Consider the following 19,175-nt stretch of genomic DNA (forward strand, 5'->3'; position numbering starts at 1 on the left):
AATCACCTTGGCAGAATGCTGAACAATCCTATTGATTTTTCTGGGACGATTTATCTGTTCAAAACAGTTAAAATGCAAAAAAAAATTATACTCCTTTCACAAATCTAGGGCTGGGATCGTTGTAGTGTTTTAGGTGTATCTAAGTTCGTTCCGGGTCACTATTATCTCATAAATAAAAAAAGAAATATATTTGTGAGATAATGCCCCATATGTTGTCTGCAACGTGGAGTGAACTCTGATATATAAATTCAACCATACTTCATTGAACGATCCGACCATTTAACGTTTCTCTAATCGTTTCTTACTATTTCGAATCTTGATAAGCATAATATTTATCGTTATGTAATCGTCTAGCCAACTGTATGAAGATACCATTTTATCGACACGTTTACCACGTCTATGACATTTGTGTGCCATAATCTATGTCAAAATTACAGCTAAGCATTATACGTGGGTTGGCGTAGAAACAAGCTTTTCGAAAGATGACTTGTTCGAAAGGGTAAGATACATAACAGTGGTTAGAATTCATTTATAGACATTTTTCAGTAGTGAAGATAATTATTATAATCAACTTATATATATGTAGTAGTCGTATTTAGGGTGGATACCTTGCTGTCGTTATCCCAGCGCGTCGTGTTTGTCTTCAGCCTCTTCGCCGTTTGTGATAGACCCAAAAGTTGACTACATGCAAAATACTGAAGTAAACCATGATAACATCGTGAAATGGCTGAAGGAAACCTCCCAACAAGACCAAAAAACACAACTTTCTGGTCTGTCAAGCTTTGCCAGCGCTGTCTATGGCGGCACTTGCCGTTAAGTGCGATGCTGAATTGTCCGAGTTACGGACATCGAGTTACGAAAACATCGAGTTACAATAATGACCACGCCCATATAAACCACTTTTGCAAAACCACGCCCAAAATGTAACACAATGTTCAATTAACAGTTAACAGAACTTCGAGTTACGGGCAACATACATTTTTGTTTTTGTTGAACGTCCATCTCTAGTAACTCTAACTTTAATTAATAGTTAACCGAATTTCGACTTGCAAGGGAACATAAAACGTTAAAGTGGGAGAGTCGTCACCTGCGCACGCGCGGGAATTGAGTCGCAAGCGACGATAACAAAACACGCTAAAAATGCAAAGGCTCATGGGTAGACGCTTGTTTGTAAACAATAACACGCTATGTCCATCTGACGCATGCGCAGGTGACGACTCCCCCGCTTTAAACGAAGGTTTGTCTGCTACTTTCTTTGAAAGAAAATTGGAGGGGAAACATAAATTCCAAGAATTGAATAACACATGACGTCTTAATTCATTATGCACAATTATTTATTTAAAAACAAAACCAAACTTTGCATTGCCATACTTCAGTCAATTAATTATTTTGTTAATACGGTTGATAGAACGTTTGACTGTAACAACTTTCGTGTTTGTGTGACTGTAAGTACATTTCAAACAACAGTTTCACGAAAACTAATCACTGAATTTAAATTGCTTACGAAATCTTCAAAAATGTACAGTTTCTTAGTAGCATTGTACACAGCCTTCACCAACCACGTATAGCCTTAAAATATGTTTTGCACAATATTCACATTTTAAAAAATGGTGAAAAGCACACAGTAGTTCATGTTATATAAAACAGAAATCTATAATAAGAGCGTTTCTTCGTGTTCGGATCTATGACATCATGTTATCTAATACATGAAATATTCAAATTATATTTTTTTACATACTAGTAGTTCAACCTTTGACCTCTGCATGGACAAAACACACTACACAGTTTTGTAAAATGCAAGTCGATATATATTATTATATCGTAATTTATTGCATTTAGATGAAACATACAATGATCTTGACCTGACCTTGGCACACCCAGTCATTGACGTTATATTGAACTTATAAATTGTGTATAATGCCAAATTTGGTGTTTCAATAATTGTGTCTTGGTCTTCCTAAATCTGCAATAAAAACGTTTTTTGTCATAATCTGGAACTATGACGTCATGATTATATCTTATCTCCATAACAAATCATGATGAAAAACTTATTATATTTGAATAGTTCGTATCATTACCCCCCCCCCCCCGTAGACTGTAAACACTTGCTACGTTCACATTACGGGATCTTAGCACGTTCCAAAATTGTTAATCCTTTGTGTTTGCAGAGGGATTGCAGCAGTTGCGTTCACGTTATTCGGGACCCACTTAGGACCGACTCGGCTCGTGCCGAAATCACGCCCTCATTCTTCAATCTGTTATTTGACCCAAACATGGAAAACGACACGTATATGACGATATTAACAATTTCTATATTGAAATTATATCCATTTGCGGTTATGGTATTTATTACGAGTCATCGTGCACATGAACGGCAAAAAAGATTTTAAAAACAATTATTTTTTCACGTATATCATGTAGCATTGCAAGAAAATAGCGATTGCAGAAGCACATTAATATGCGTCGCTGACGACGGTTTGTATTAATTTCATTCACCACTACAGCATCCGACCATATATAGCTTCGTTTCCCTCTATCGTCATGTCGTACGAGTGTGAATCAGTATATGTTCTCTTAAATTCACCGCGAGGGCGTGATTTCGGTTCGTGCTGAGCGCTCAAGCCTGAAGCAGGTCCCGAGATCTCTGACGTGTACGCCACAATATATGCTAATTATATTTTTACGTGTATCCTTTATGACTTAAAACCGGGCACACCCAATCAGAATTTATTCTATAGTGTCTATACAACTTGTCTACCAAGTTTGGGTTCTAATCCACTGTGCAACAATAACAACATAATAAGTTAAAATAATAGCTATCATATTTATTCAAACAATTACATATCTGCAGATCATCTGAAAAAAAACATCTCGAAAGTAGAATAAACAAAATGCACAAAATAACTCTTATATTTTCAATATTTTTGTCTACACCATCCTATGTCTCGTATCTCACTATCATGTCGTTGATATAACAACGGATGCGTAAGGGACGTACAAATATAAATACTTCTTTTCAACCGTTACATAAAATATGCCATTCTGTTTATTTCCATGACAACATGTTTGATGTCACAGTGCGCAGTGAAAATTAAAGAGATTTGTTGTCAGCTGTGTTTGATAGCAAATCGATGGACAACGTGTGGGTGTGGAGTAGTATAGATTAAGAGATCAAATCGCACAGCAAAGATGGACATATTTGAGGGCAAACCAAAAACAAGGTTCAGGGAATTCATGTTATGGTGGCCAGGAGTTTAGTCTATTAAACAGAAAGGCAACTTCGATTCATGTCAAGTTGGTCAGGTCAGGGGGTGGTGTTAATTGAACAGAATGTCAACTATCGATTTATGTCAATGTTAGGTAAGTTCAAGGGGTGGTGACTAATGAACTGAATAGCATTAAATAGAATGACAACATCACCTCAGATTATTATATAAGTTTAAATTAAATTCCGAATCAATGTGAGATGACGTCAGAGGGTTGTTTTACTACCTCGAAATCGATAAATAGTAATTTAAAGTACTAATGATAATAAACATTAGATCGTGAAACTGAAAACAATGAGTGATTCACAGACAACTAGTTCGAGCTATTAGAATATTAATATTAGAATATAAATATAGAATTCAAAATATGCCTATTCAAAATCACGTGATAGTCACGTGGTACTCGGTGTTGATTAGGTTGAAATAATGTATAACAAAATGATTCAAAACTCGATCACGTGATGTAAATGTCTGTTCTACTTCTTTACTCTAGTTACGCAAATAAAGGGCATAACGGGTTAAATGGGACCTCTTTATGCGATGTCTCTTCGCGCACGTCACGTGCAGTTACGGCTTTATAAGTCCAACATGTTTGTCCTGAGATTTTCCCCCAAATAAGAGTGTCACTGTCTAAACAAAGGACGGTTTCGGTACTATTTGTGACTTTTTCGATCTTCGTCGGCAAGACAATGAGGCACATGCTAAGTGATAAAACAACAAATAATATTCAGTAAGTATTAGTTTGTTAGTGATATCCAAAAGGACATTTTTTAAAAGGAATATTCGAGAACTCACTGTTGGGTATAAAACCCATGGAAGTCGTAACGAAAAAGTAGAAGCAAACAAGTCTACGTACCTAAGCCGGCAAACCTTGAGAGCTGGAATTTCCAGGGAAAAATATTCATTTTTTTCTCAAGTTCCAACGAAGACGATTCGGCCTGCTGGGCACCTGACATGACACGTGACGGGATAAATCTAGACGCGCTGGGTGTGGCGTGTCTGGCGCCGCCATGGCAATGACTGGTGACGTCACTGACGTTTAATAAATCGTCTGTGATCTCGACGATTATTTTCCAAGCTATGACGACGTCAGCTTCGCAGGCATGTTCGTGGCAGAGAGCAAATCGGATGATGTACATGTCGCCCAATGATGCTGGCGTTATGTGTATCCTACCGGAGGCGTTGATCGTCTTGACAAGGTTCTCCGTGAGCGCGTTTCTCCCCTGTTGGAATATATTCAAAATTACAAGGCTGGTTATTGAAATGAATAAAAATATCACTATAAAACCGCTACAAAGAAAATATGTGTCGTAATAGCCGAAGATGTCTCTCAAAGCGAGTTTGTTGGGTTTCGTGATGGTTCGTTATTTTGAAAACAGCAATCACCAAAACATTTTAAAGCGCGGTAGTCGCGCTGCGCATGTGCGAGATATATGGGTCTCATATAAACAAAGATGGCGACTTTGACTGTTGCACAGATCAACGAATACAAACTGACAGGTTTCCAAGCTTTAATTAGGTAATTTTCATGTGATTGGAAGGTATCGAAGGAGTCCCTGGCGGTAATCAGTGCAAGTCGAGCCCAGGTCAAACCTCATACTTGTGATTTCCATTTGAAAAGCACATTGGATTGTGGGAAAATCAATGTTTACCAACACAAATGTCGAACATGCGCAGCGCGACGACTACTGCACTTTAAGGACGACTACATATTAAAACAATATGTTTCATTGCCAATAGTCTAGGAAAGTTTATCAACATCATTTTACAATGTAATACCTTATAGTTGTTAGTGTTATCCGTTTTAACATTTTATTTTTTATATCTGTATTTCGTGTTATTAGGTTTTTTTTGTGTATAATTATTGACCATGGTTAATGTATTTCCAATTCATTAATTTGAGTCAAATAAAATATACTATACTACTACAATATCGACGCCGTGAGGAGCTTTTCTTTCACTCATTACGTCATACTAGAAGCGCTTTGTCGATTGAGGGCGCTACTTATAGCAAAGGTGTACTGTAAAACGTTTTTTTTTTTTTTTTTTTTTGTATTAACTGGAAAAACTAAGCACATGATTACGAGGTAATCTCCCACTGTTGATGACGTCGCCTGTCTTTGATGACTCAATATATCGTCCATTGCTTAGAACATATAATTTTACCCATTCCTGGGACAATATGCCATATAACGTATCATTGCATATATTTGGACATTGCGTTACGTCACTGATATACACAATAAGAGGAATATTACTCTATTGACTCCGAATCTGTCTAGCATTACGAGGCATAACGTTTCCATGGGGTTCTACCCTACAAACCAGTGCACCAGCCGTGTTTCGCTCGTAAAACCATCGAGGTGAAATAGATATATTTTAGCTTCATGATAAAACAAACGGAAATAGTCGATATCACATTGGTTAAACCACGATCGTGACATCTACTACTGTGTTGTGTGGTACTTTTCTAAGAAAATAACCGCCAACTAAGGCCAGAACACTCATAAAGATCTCTAGAACCAAACGAGTTTTATTTTTTCCTACTGGACTTTCAGGTCGTTACTCAGTCCCTTGACGACATCTTGCTTTGATCTGAAAGTTAGAGTGCAACTTTCTCTGCCATTTAAAGGACGCCTTTTGTCTATAGACACGACCCAGAACTAGAACTCGGTCTCCTTCGAGCTTCCAAACTATGATCGACCACTCTACTGACTGGGGAGTAAGCGAGTCGTACGAAAATATAAATGGCGCTTGATTGCGCATGTCTGTACCAGAATTTGTTCTGCTCATTACTCCATTGTTCGTCTACACTCAAATATTGAATAACACAATTATGCACTGAAATGGATCGCTCGTTTCGGTAAAAACAGCACGATTTTAAAAATAAACAGGAATGAAACTTTATCACATTAGTTCATTTATTGAAAACTGTGAGAATACTAGTAGTTCAAGTAAGGCAGATAACCCCCTCGAAACAATCTTGGCTTTAGAATCGCCGTGGGTCGCATGTCATTGGCGATTCTAAGCTAGATCTCTTTGGTGGCCGTGCTGATCCATGACGTAAGCACATAATGATGCTATATCACAATAATTAAATACCCAAAATGCCACATGGTCGATTCTACGCTCTATTTTTTGCTCGCCATCTAATGTAATAATACTCAGGCTCTATAAATAGTTTACTGGTCAGAGACAGTTTCCACAGTAATCATGAATTATCTATGATTGATTACTAAGTTATACTATAGTAGTTTACTGGTCAGAGACAGTTTCCACAGTAATCATGAGTTATCTATGATTGATTACTAAGTTATACCATAGTAGTTTACTGGTCAGAGACAGTTTCCACAGTAATCATGAGTTATCTATGATTGATTACTAAGTTATACCATAGTAGTTTACTGGTCAGAGACAGTTTCCACAGTAATCATGAGTTATCTATGATTGATTACTAAGTTATACCATAGTAGTTTACTGGTCAGAGACAGTTTCCACAGTAGTCATGAGTTATCTATGATTGATTACTAAGTTATACCATAGTAGTTTACTGGTCAGAGGCAGTTTCCACAGTAATCATGAGTTATCTATGATTGATTACTAAGTTATACCATAGTAGTTTACTGGTCAGAGACAGTTTCCACAGTAATCATGAGTTATCTGTGATTGATTACTAACTTATACCATAGTAGTTTACTGGTCAGAGACAGTTTCTACAGTAATCATGAGTTATCTATGATTGATTACTAAGTTATACCATAGTAGTTTACTGGTCAGAGACAGTGTCCACAGTAATCATGAGTTATCTATGATTGATTACTAAGTTATACCATAGTAGTTTACTGGTCAGAGACAGTTTCCACAGTAATCATGAGTTATCTATGATTGATTACTAAGTTATACCATAGTAGTTTACTGGTCAGAGACAGTTTCCACAGTAATCATGAGTTATCTATGATTGATTACTAAGTTATACCATAGTAGTTAACTGGTCAGAGACAGTTTCCACAGTAATCATGAGTTATCTATGATTGATTACTAAGTTATACCATAATAGTTTACTGGTCAGAGACAGTTTCCACAGTAATCATGAGTTATCTATGATTGATTACTAAGTTATACCATAATAGTTTACTGGTCAGAGACAGTTTCCACAGTAATCATGAGTTATCTATGATTGATTACTAAGTTATACCATAGTAGTTTACTGGTCAGAGACAGTTTCCACAGTAATCATGAGTTATCTATGATTGATTACTAAGTTATACCATAGTAGTTTACTGGTCAGAGACAGTTTCCACAGTAATCATGAGTTATCTATGATTGATTACTAAGTTATACCATAGTAGTTTACTGGTCAGAGACAGTTTCCACAGTAATCATGAGTCATCTATGATTGATTACTAAGTTATACCATAGTAGTTTACTGGTCAGAGACAGTTTCCACAGTAATCATGAGTTATCTATGATTGATTACTAAGTTATACCATAGTAGTTTACTGGTCAGAGACAGTTTCCACAGTAATCATGAGTTATCTATGATTGATTACTAAGTTATACCATAGTAGTTTACTGGTCAGAGACAGTTTCCACAGTAATCATGAGTTATCTATGATTGATTACTAAGTTATACCATAGTAGTTTACTGGTCAGAGACAGTTTCCACAGTAATCATGAGTTATCTATGATTGATTACTAAGTTATACCATAGTAGTTTACTGGTCAGAGACAGTTTCCACAGTAATCATGAGTTATCTATGATTGATTACTAAGTTATAACATAGTAGTTTACTGGTCAGAGACAGTTTCCACAGTAATCATGAGTTATCTATGATTGATTACTAAGTTATACAATAGTAGTTTACTGGTCAGAGACAGTTTCCACAGTAATCATGAGTTATCTATGATTGATTACTAAGTTATACCATAGCTAGTATAAATCATTCAAGTTAATAACAAAATACTAGTATTTGTGTTAATAGCAAACTCCGGGAACCAACGCACCTTGAGTCGGAAGCAGACCAATCCCATAACCACATCGCCAATGACTTCAAAACGGCTGTCCGTCAATACAAGCGCTTCGAATTTCTTTGCCAATTTCACGTGCTATTAAGATTACAATTAGGAACAAGCAGTACAGTTAAATTATTGAAATAATGTCATGAACATGTGACACGCGAATATAACATTTACAAGGACCATTTCCAATGACACTGTCGTCTTGGGTAAAACATGTCTATAGTTATTCTTATACTATAGATTACTGTATATGGACACTGAATTGACTGACGCAATTCCCCGAAAAACATCTGTTCTATATATTATTTGGACTGAAATAATACTCACGTTTCTAATGTACTTCCTCAGGCCGTCCACTCCATAGGAACGCACAACAAACCATATTTTTAAGGAGCGAAAACGTCTACTCAAAGGAATGCCCCAATGCTGCAAAACAACCGGTTTGTTGATTATCTATAAGGATACATTATAAACTGTTCACTCCTTACATTTTGGGTTGATAAATTATTAGAATGATACTCATCTGATCGGTTGTGAAGAATAGGAACAAAATGAAACGCACAAATCCGCATATATATTTTGTCGTGTTCAACATCACTTGTAGGTTAATTTTGGGGGAAATTAGTACTGTATTTTTGTATGATATAACAACATATTCCTGTACATATTCCCATTCAATTCCTAGGCTTAGACTCAGACTAAAAACAAAATATATTACTAATCTGAGGCTTAGACTCAGACTAAAAACAAAATATATTACTAATCTGAGGCTTAGACTCAGACTAAAAACAAAATATATTACTAATCTGAGGCTTAGACTCAGACTAAAAACAAAATATATTACTAATCTGAGGCTTAGACTCAGACTAAAAACAAAATATATTACTAATCTGAGGCTTAGACTCAGACTAAAAACAAAATATATTACTAGTCTGAGGCTTAGACTCAGACTAAAAACAAAATATATTACTAATCTGAGGCTTAGACTCAGACTAAAAACAAAATATATTACTAATCTGAGGCTTAGACTCAGACTAAAAACAAAATATATTACTAATCTGAGGCTTAGACTCAGACTAAAAACAAAATATATTACTAGTCTGAGGCTTAGACTCAGACTAAAAACAAAATATATTACTAATCTGAGGCTTAGACTCAGACTAAAAACAAAATATATTACTAATCTGAGGCTTAGACTCAGACTAAAAACAAAATATATTACTAATCTGAGGCTTAGACTCAGACTAAAAACAAAATATATTACTAATCTGAGGCTTAGACTCAGACTAAAAACAAAATATATTACTAGTCTGAGGCTTAGACCAGACCTTTGTACGATCAACGTGACGTGTCTCGCACGTGACATATATTATATGTATTTTATTGTCAACAAATATATATATAATGCTCACCCGGTAGTCTATGGCAACACCTGAAAAGTATGGATAAGACTGTATTGTTATTATTTTTCAATTTGTTGAAAGAACGCGATATAAACTTATTTTTGAAAGTGTTGTATATGGTGTAATGTATAATTGCTGAATAATTGGTCACGTGACATCCGTTCGTAATTTCGATCGACTCCCCTTTTACCGTATCAACAGTTCATTCGCTAGTTATCATGATTTTCTAGTAAATGAGAAGCAAGTGTGTATTATAACTCAACGATACGTCTAACTTCATAAAATGTATACATTTTTTTGGAAATATCATCTCACCCGCATTTTCGTGTCTTAGATAAACGGGGTCAACGTCAAATGCATTAATGAGTAGAGATCTGTCCTTGATCCTGAAAATGAAACAAAGATATTCTATTTCAGTTAAGGCACTACACGCGTTGTATGTGTCGCATAAGACCCATATTAAACAGGGCGCGCTGTGGCGACCATATCTTAATGGCCACGGAAATCTCGTTGAGAAAAAGAGAGCCACGAAACTTGTTTTCACCCCTCAAATAATGTTTTATTCTTTTCCGTCAAACAAGTCTCATAGCTCTAAAATCTATTTAAAAGCTATTTTTATGATGGAACGATGGAATGGTATTTTCTACCTAAATTTGATGTGATTTAACCGCAACGCACTGTTCGTCAATCAGTACCCATCTTTGTATCAGTCCTTCTCTAGGCGACTGACTGTGCGTGTGTGTGTGTGTTTGTTTGTTTGTTTGTTTGTGCAATACTCACCACATTAGCGAACAGTCAAAGTTTACCAGCATCCACTTATTTGGATTAATATTTAATGACGTCACGTACTGGAAATAATGAAATAAGAACACATTTATACATCTAAATATCCTCATACGAGTATAGCCGATCATGTTCACCATTTCATTTTGTGAATATTGATAAGTGCAACCACTTTTTCAGATTGAAGATTCGGTTGAATGAACATTCAGGTACGAGATTCGGATACGCAATTTATTCAATTTTGAGATTTTCTCAAGCTGTATATTTTATTTTGCAGTTTTCATTTTTCAATCGCAGTGGCCTCTTTTTGCTGACACTATTCTCATTCGTCAAACCCTCACAAAACCGAGTAAAGAATACATCTCTGTCATAATGGAACCTATTCTTGAATACCGTACACAATCGTAATCGTGAATCACTACCACTTACCTCTATTCCTTCGAGTAAATAGCGGAATTCCGGACAAATGAAAGCACTTCCGGCATATGCGGCATCTACATGAAACCATGTATTATTCTTAATGCATACATAGCCAATTTCCTTGAGGTTGTCAAAAGCACATGACGCCGTTGTGCCCAGAGTTCCACAGACCTGTTAAAAGACGTTTCATTATGTTTCGTAAAGCATTTGTTATCACAATAACACTAGTTGTATACTTTTCATATTTTTTAAAAATGCAGTCACAATTTCACAAAAAAAAATAAATAAACCAAATGTCGTTGCAATGCTTGTAGCATTTAGGAATATACAATATTTAAGTAGTCTGGGCATCTGTCGTTGACAATCCTCAATGACAATTGTACTGTACAGCTTACAAATGTATAATTCCAGCGAAAACTGTCTGTGTTTACACAAAACAACTTTTCTTACATAAATTAAAATTGAATATGTTCCGGTCTTAGGCTAACATAGAAGTTGAGTTCTTATAAAATTCTGTTTGTTCCTGAACAAAAATAAACACACACTGAACATTCAGAAACGTGACATGGTTCTTCTTTACCCACTCTGTCTACTATTTACGGAATTGGGTATTCACAATTACGGGTATTACGGAATTCACAATTAGGTACATGTACAGCACGAAACATAATAGTTCCTAAGGTAGAAGCCTACTCAAAATGTATTAATTTTTCAATAAATTGTAATATAAGCATAATGACTTTAAAAAAGCTGGGGTCACCAGCTTAATTTTCGAGAACATTATGATTGTATTTTAGTGGATGGTGGCCATTTTGTAAGTAATAGTGCCTTTACCTTAGGTTTCTGTGATAGAAATGTCATGCTATATCTCAAATTCTAGGCTATGCTCAAAAAAATTGTTGTCCTCAATGTTTTCAAAAATCTAGGTTTTGAAAAGTGTCAAAAATATCAGGTCAAGTTTCTCAAAATACGTCACTGTAACACACGCTCTCTAAGAATGGAATGATTCTATGACGTCAGAATGACGTATGCAGGCGAAACCAATGTCTTCAAATCGAGAATATTATAGTCAAATCTCTCAAAAAATATAATCTTCATTGATAAATAACTGCAGATCAAAATGATATTGACGCTTTGAACGGCCATCTTGTCACCCATTTACGTCACAGAAATGTTTCGTCACTGGAGGGCGCGATTCATGTTAGGAAAAGTGTATTGCAATATACTTACATAGATAGGAATGAGGCCATTCTTTTTGTCACGCTGAATAAGAAGAAAAAAAGGAGGTGAGACTACTAAATTTTACATCGGGTCAGTTCTTATTTTCCTCGTCGAAACGATTCATGTGTATTAAAACGTTTGGCGTCTTTCATTCCATCCTAAATCCATTTCAGTTGATTTACATTGTCGACGTCTTGTAGTTTAGCAAAGCCTTTGGCCTTTGAACTTTTGAATCTATTTTTGTCACTTTCCACGACAAATCTAAACTCACATTTTTCACAATTTTGATCATGAAATATAGCTAATAGAAAATTTTATCCATTTTGTCTAAAATTATCAAGTAAATTATAGTTAAATACATAAAAACAGATATGTTGCACCACAATGTTGGCGAGACACAATATGGCTCTCAAATTGTTGAGCAACATTGACTTAAGATATCAAGGAACCAACCTACGTAGTTTGTAGCTCCTACTCTTAGCGCTGCGCGAAAAGGCGGCCATTTTGTTCAAGGATCAAGTTAGAAAGCGGTTTTCGTCCTCCTACTTTTTGTTTGAGAATTTTATAAAATCACGCAATCAAATGTAGCTGTACTTTTCTTCAATACTATCGATTTGTTGTTACTCATAATTTTCGCATAATTGTGTTTGTCTGTGTACCATGTCGTAAATTTGAGACTAAACTAACCTTCATGGCTTCGTCAACAGTTTTTCCTCTGAGTGAACCTTTGTCGTCTGTTGGAAGCAAGCGCATCCTTACATAGGCGATCCTTCCCGCCTTCTCAGCTGACGAATGTGTCTGTGGAACACAGTGAGTGTAATATTTAAGTCTGACGATTGGTGATTATATAGTCGACTTCCTCATTCCGGAAATACGGAGTAAGGGGGAATATCGAATTGATAGAATCGAGTATTTACTTAACTTACTCACCTGTGTTGAGCAGTAAGCCACAAGTTTGGATAGCAACACGTACTCGTCAATATCTGGATGCAGACATTTTAACTTTCTCATCGCTTCTGTTCTCGCAGCTAGTAATGATACTAATATACACTCACTTGCTGAACCCTGGCATAAAGAAAAAAACAGACAATGCATTTCACAGTTCAACAATGATGCCAGCGTACAGTGCATCGTGGTCGTATGCTTTAATGGCAACGCGCGCGGCTGCGCACCAGTGAAGTATTATTAGCGTAACGCTGCACCGTGTACCGAGAAAATGCCGACAAAATCGATAATAGTATAGCGTTTCTTTTCAAACAACTTTAACAAGTCGAAATGTAGTTAGATTTCTGTGTCTGCGCTTCGAATTACCTGCACGGACAGGCAAATCCGGTGCGCATGCGTATTTGCGTTTTTGAAGTTATGAATACTCAAAATACTTTATATTGCGTTTCTAACAGAATACTGACAATATTATATGAGTGCTTTTCGAAGTTCATTTGTTATTAAAGACTTCAATCAAACGTAATTTGGCTGCGGTTGAATTATAATTTAACACACAACGAATATAACTTTAGATGTGAATGGCCGCCATGTTCTCGTTTTCCTTTAAAATAGTGTTAGATAATCTCGCGTCATTCAGATCACTGTTCCATGGTTACATGAATAAAAAAATATTGTGAATATCTTGCACTAAAGGAGATCTCGCGGCCTTTTATGTATAAAGTATACTGATAACGAATCGTCATGGCTGCAGATCACTTTGTAGTTATGACGCCAGCATTGTATCATAGAAAATGTTCAAACAGAGCAACAATATTATAGCATGATTATGTATATGTTCGGTATGACATAACACTTCACGAACATATTTATGTGTTATGCATACATTAAAATTTCAATCAAACGGTTGAATTACCTGAATAACACCGCCACCCCTGGCACCATCTGAAAGTGATAAAAGATGTCTGGGTAGACCGATCATCCTTCCTACCCAGTCGAGTACTATGGTCTCCAACTCCGTACATGCTGGACTGGCAGCCTGTTAAAATAAGAATGTTGGAATGTTATTTTCCATGCACTCCACGAACGCCTAACTACGTTGCTACTAATAAGTCATAACCAATGCACACGTCACACATTATGGGATGACATGCCGGGAAATCTACAACCCTCGGCGACTGACATTGCTTGTGTTGACAGCATATTCAAATTATATTCAAATTTAGGGTAAACGACTGACCGGACAGAGATATTACTAGCATTGTGGCTAGGCGTCGCTTGTGAAGAGGCATCCAAGCATTTAACGTCAATTTATGTAAATGAGACAACAATAAAAAAATCATTGTATTCGCATCATTACATGAAGTAAGGCCAGATATACACGCATATCCTAGAATACCCAGACCTATTTTCCAGACGTCTACACAGTTTGTTCTCGGTATATTGAAACATACTTACCCACGAGAATCCGATGCAGCCAATCGCGTCTGATAACATATCTCCTAAAATAGATGGATACGCATTGCCTGCTGGGAAATATGCGTGGAATCTTGGGTGCTGCCAATGAGTTATCTGGGCAAGCAAACACAAGCATACATATTAGTCAGTTAATAAATACCTCATAATAGAACATTTACAGTTAAAGCGCGGTGGTCGTCGCGCAGTGCGTGTTCGAATTTCATGTAAATAAACAATGTATTTTACACGCGTTGTATACGTCGCTATGAGTCCCATATCGAACAGGATGCGGCGCGACGACTGCCGCCCTTTAAGTATTGCATGGAAATTCGGCCTGAAGTAAATTGTGTATCTGTAATCTTCTTATACGGATTTAGGGGCGACTATATAAAAGAGACTCCCAGTTAACTTTTCAGCTGCAGTATTTTACTGAGAAAGAGCAATTTCAACTATTTCATGCAAATATAAAGACGTTATTTGGTAAAAACACTTCTTCTTACTTAAAAAAAATGTTGAAGATGTTTTATCTGCTAAATTATTTGACTTACAAGTCTTTAAAGCGCGGTGGTCGTCGCGCAGTGCGTGTTTGAATTTCATGTAAATAAACAATGTATTGTACACGCGTTGTATACGTCGCTATGAGTCCCATATCGAACAGGATGCGGCGCGACGACCACCGCCCTTTAATACATGTATATGCAATAGCTAATATCAATAGCAGCGTTCGCATATTAATAAGTGTATAATAAGTGACACGTATATTAATTCATTTAAAAACAATATTAATTCATCACATCCATTAATGGGAATAAAATGCATGTAAATATACTCAATATAATACAATATGGTGCAAAATAAAATACTAGTAACATTGTGATTTAAGATGGTGTTAACTGGTGTTCGCATTATGGATGTGATATTTATTTCCGGTGTTGTGGGAGTTTGTAGTCAGTAAGTCTGCAAGAACAGGAGCAAGTACTGCTTGCATTTGGTGAATAGTTTATTCACAGATCATCTGTAGAGGAAATGTGGTTTATTGAATGATATATATGCCGCTCTTCCATTGTTTGTCATCCTAGTGCAAATCTGGCTACAGAAATATTGTCATGCTTTTTCAGTTCACATTGAATACGAGTGTCAAATTTAATGATGGATTGGAGGAATACTTTTCAGTGAAATATTAAAGTTTGAGTAGACAGTTTACAGAAATCAAGAATAGCATTTTTGTGAAGTTTCTCCGGGAAAGGGCGGAAGTGTCTTGATAAACGTGATAAACGGAAGCCACAAGTCTGCTGAAGACAGGACAAGTGGTATGATCTTAGGCCAAGACAGGTTGCAGTTGAGGTTTGACAACTAGCCTAAGAAGTATAATGATGTGCGAAGAATAATTTATATAAAGTTAGAATGAATGATCTTTAAAATGTTAGAAGGAACGGGACAGTTAAATAAATGCACAGCCGGTTTCCGTCAGACAAATCCACACAGGAAGTACTCATTATAAACGTCAGCTTCGCGTTCGATTGCTGGACTTGGTGGCGCCCTAAGATTTTGAAATCATAATCACGTTCGAATCTACATACGTGTTCGACAATGTTTCGGCTGTATGCAAACAAAATCTAACCCGTATATATTAGAAGTAACGAAATTGTTGTATTTTATATACCATTACGCATACACCGTACTTTATACGTCGAAGGCTAAAAAAAATATCTGATAATACAACTTAATCATTTTTTAAACTATTATTTGCGTCAATGTTACATAAAATATTCCACTATGACTATATTCCACTGCGATTCACGGGAAACAAGCCATTTACCGTTGACCAGTGCAACTGCAGACAATATAATTATTTTCTGTGTGATGTATCTGTGACTGAATTTTCAATCTATTTTGTGCGTTAAACTGCCATGTAGGACTCGGAGCTCGAACCCTGTAACATTGAATGGTGTAATTTATTTTGCGTTCAAAAAGTAGAATAAACGGTTCTGGACTTGAACACACAGGAAACAATAACAGAGTGTTGCAGGACTATATATGTTCCTTATTATTACGTAAATGTTTTATAACTTTCTCGCTCTGGGGCTGGATTTGTCGCAATGTTGAAAGTGTTCATTTTACATTTAAGCTGAAAAAGTATATTATTAATTTCTAAAATCACGAAATTCGGTACAAATTATGTTGTTGAAATCTATCACTTTATGATAATGTATGAAAAAACAATCACGATGTAACAGTTTGACATATACATATCGGTACCAAAGTAGACCCGGGTTTGTGTTAAATAATTTAATACAAATTGAACCCAGTTTGGTACCAAATTCAAACCGGACCCGCCCATCCCCACGCACCCACATACTTATATCTTATCTCCGCCACCGTGTAAGCTGTAAACTCTCTGTCAACGTAACGCCATAAGTTACAGCGTTCCGTAATGTTGCGGTATTTTACTGGTTATTTTCATCCTACCATATTAGGAAATGCGAATTCCAAATATAGAATGATTACGCGCGAAACGCATAAAACACAACACATACAATTCCCCAAGAGGCAACGCACATCATACAAGTATATACATTTTCCCAACGGCCTAACAGAATACTTAAAACTACTTACCCCCGGCATTATGACCCTCTCGATATCACTGAATATAGATTCCCATCGTTCGGGTTTTTCCGGAGCTTTGCTCGGTAGTAGTTTACGCATATATCCGGGCTTGACGTCGGGCGTAACTCGCCTATGTTCCACGGTTTGTAAGTAGTGTATGATATAGTCGACCATCTCCTTACCGTGTCGTTTAAACTCAGTAGCATTCATGGCTAGTCAATTTACTGATAAGCAGTGGTAAACTAAACGGAATCCTATGTGGTGGGAGACAGATACTCGCAGACTATTCCGTTTACGGATGAGAGGAAATTACACTAAAAAATATAAAATAAAAACCATTCGTCGGTAGTTATTGAAATACATGTATCAACACACGTTCGCTGGTACGCATACTAGAAAAGAAACTTCTTAGAACTCTTCTTATGCAGCTAGTCTTTGACGGATAACAGGTCACGCCCACTTTGGAAAGCTGCAGATGACAGCACTTTAAATAGCCGGGGATTATCTACCTATACGGAGGAAAGATTTTAACGACATCCATGTCTACGTCATCCACGCCCACCCTCGTTCGTATTTCATCAAAGCCGATACTTTAAACCACTAGCAAATGCACTATTTCCCTAAAAGTGGTCATTTTCAATCGTGTTGTACGCATGACCATCAAATAGTCTGACGGTCTTAACAATAACAAGTGCATAAGGAAACGACAATCGAGACAATACTTTCAGCAAAATTTATCACAAATAGACAAAGCTTATCCCGATCAAACAGGGACTATGTCCATTTACTCACGTTTAGGAAAACCCCAGACATCGCTCTCACACTAAGTGAAATAATATCAATATTGTGGCCAAATGCACATTGATATAAGAATATCTAACAATACATTACCTAATCTTGAATAAATCCCAGACGAGAGCATTAAGTCTCAGAAGAACTATCGAGATGAAAATGACGCACGTGCGCTTCGTAGAACCTGTACGTAAATTTGTTAAAGGGAAATCCATCCATATGAGTATTATAAAGTTTCATTAAACGAATTTGTTTGCTGCTGTACCAAAAATCGAGCTAGTTTGTTCCTGTCACGATAAAATAAATATTCTAAATTATTTTCTTAAAACGTTTCTTTAAAATATTAAAACCTTTGTACTCAAACAATCCATTTCTTACGAACTAAGTTGTGCGGCGCATAGTAGAGCATGAACATTTGTGTACGTACCAAAATATCCAGTGACCATGCGTGTTATTGTTTTAAAATTTGTCATAAAACGGTAAATAAGTTGTTTGCTACAAAAACAACGAACATAATTCATTATGAATAAGTTTTAAACTTGCTGTAGTATCACGCAACATTATTCACATCGCATATTCTTATCCATTTTGAACTTTAAGGAGATTCAAGCTAAAATTGAAGATTTTATGCCATGTTCATCAAACTCTCATTATTATGGGTCGTTCCATAAAAAATACCGAAAATGGGTTCGTTCCATAAAAATACCGAAAATGGGTTCGTTCCATAAAAATACCGAAAATGGGTTCGTTCCATAAAAATACCGAAAATGGGTCGTGCCATAAAAATACCGAAAATGGGTTCGTTCCATAAAAATACCGAAAATGGGTTCGTTCCATAAAAATACCGAAAATGGGTTCGTTCCATAAAAATACCGAAAATGAGTAACCAAACAATTTTTCGAGATACAGGAATCCAAAATGTCGTGGGAAATAGTAAAAATTGCCACTTTCACACTTGTTTCTATGGTGATATTACTTATTCAAATGTCATACTAGTATATTATTATTGATACAAATCTTAATATTGTTATATTGTTTCAAAAATTTACATTTAATTCAGTCCGATTCCAGGAAGAATCTAGTAATAATTTTACATTAACTATAATTGGGGGGTCTCACCCATGATGCACTGAATACAAGTGCAGTAATGTACTCCACACTTAGTGAAAGATATTTCTACGGATGTTCTGATTCCACACATAAGACGCCAATGTCAATGTCACAAAAAAGATGGAGACAAAATTACGACTGGTATGATTACATG

At 36.2% G+C, this 19,175-nt stretch overlaps 1 protein-coding gene across 1 annotated transcript; it reads right to left on the reverse strand.

The window, feature by feature from the left end:
- Positions 1-2,804: 2,804 nt before the first annotated feature.
- Positions 2,805-17,440, reverse strand: LOC100370006 (aromatic-L-amino-acid decarboxylase). Its single transcript, XM_002731797.4, has 14 exons — positions 17,129-17,440; positions 14,513-14,626; positions 13,971-14,093; positions 13,043-13,177; positions 12,800-12,910; positions 12,122-12,154; positions 10,901-11,062; positions 10,469-10,536; positions 10,004-10,074; positions 9,698-9,717; positions 8,613-8,711; positions 8,271-8,372; positions 4,123-4,489; positions 2,805-3,967 (listed from the first exon to the last, which is right to left on the reverse strand). The coding sequence occupies exons 1-14, from the start codon at positions 17,327-17,329 to the stop codon at positions 3,897-3,899; spliced, it is 1,677 nt and encodes a 558-aa protein (XP_002731843.2). The 5' UTR covers positions 17,330-17,440; the 3' UTR covers positions 2,805-3,896.
- Positions 17,441-19,175: the final 1,735 nt, after the last annotated feature.

This window comes from Saccoglossus kowalevskii, chromosome 15 (genome assembly GCF_978046115.1).
Source record: "Saccoglossus kowalevskii chromosome 15, keSacKowa6.1, whole genome shotgun sequence".
NCBI classification, from domain to species: Eukaryota; Metazoa; Hemichordata; class Enteropneusta; family Harrimaniidae; genus Saccoglossus; species Saccoglossus kowalevskii.

Excerpts from the sequence above, each read along its gene's own strand:
- LOC100370006 (XM_002731797.4), bottom strand. The coding sequence starts at position 17,329 with ATGAATGCTACTGAGTTTAAACGACACGGTAAGGAGATGGTCGACTAT. Across the intron at positions 12,155-12,799 it reads CTGTTGACGAAGCCATGAAG|CGTGACAAAAAGAATGGCCT; the intron begins GTTAGTTTAGTC and ends CTTCTTATTCAG. Across the intron at positions 3,968-4,122 it reads CTCAAGGTTTGCCGGCTTAG|CATGTGCCTCATTGTCTTGC; the intron begins GTACGTAGACTT and ends TTTATCACTTAG.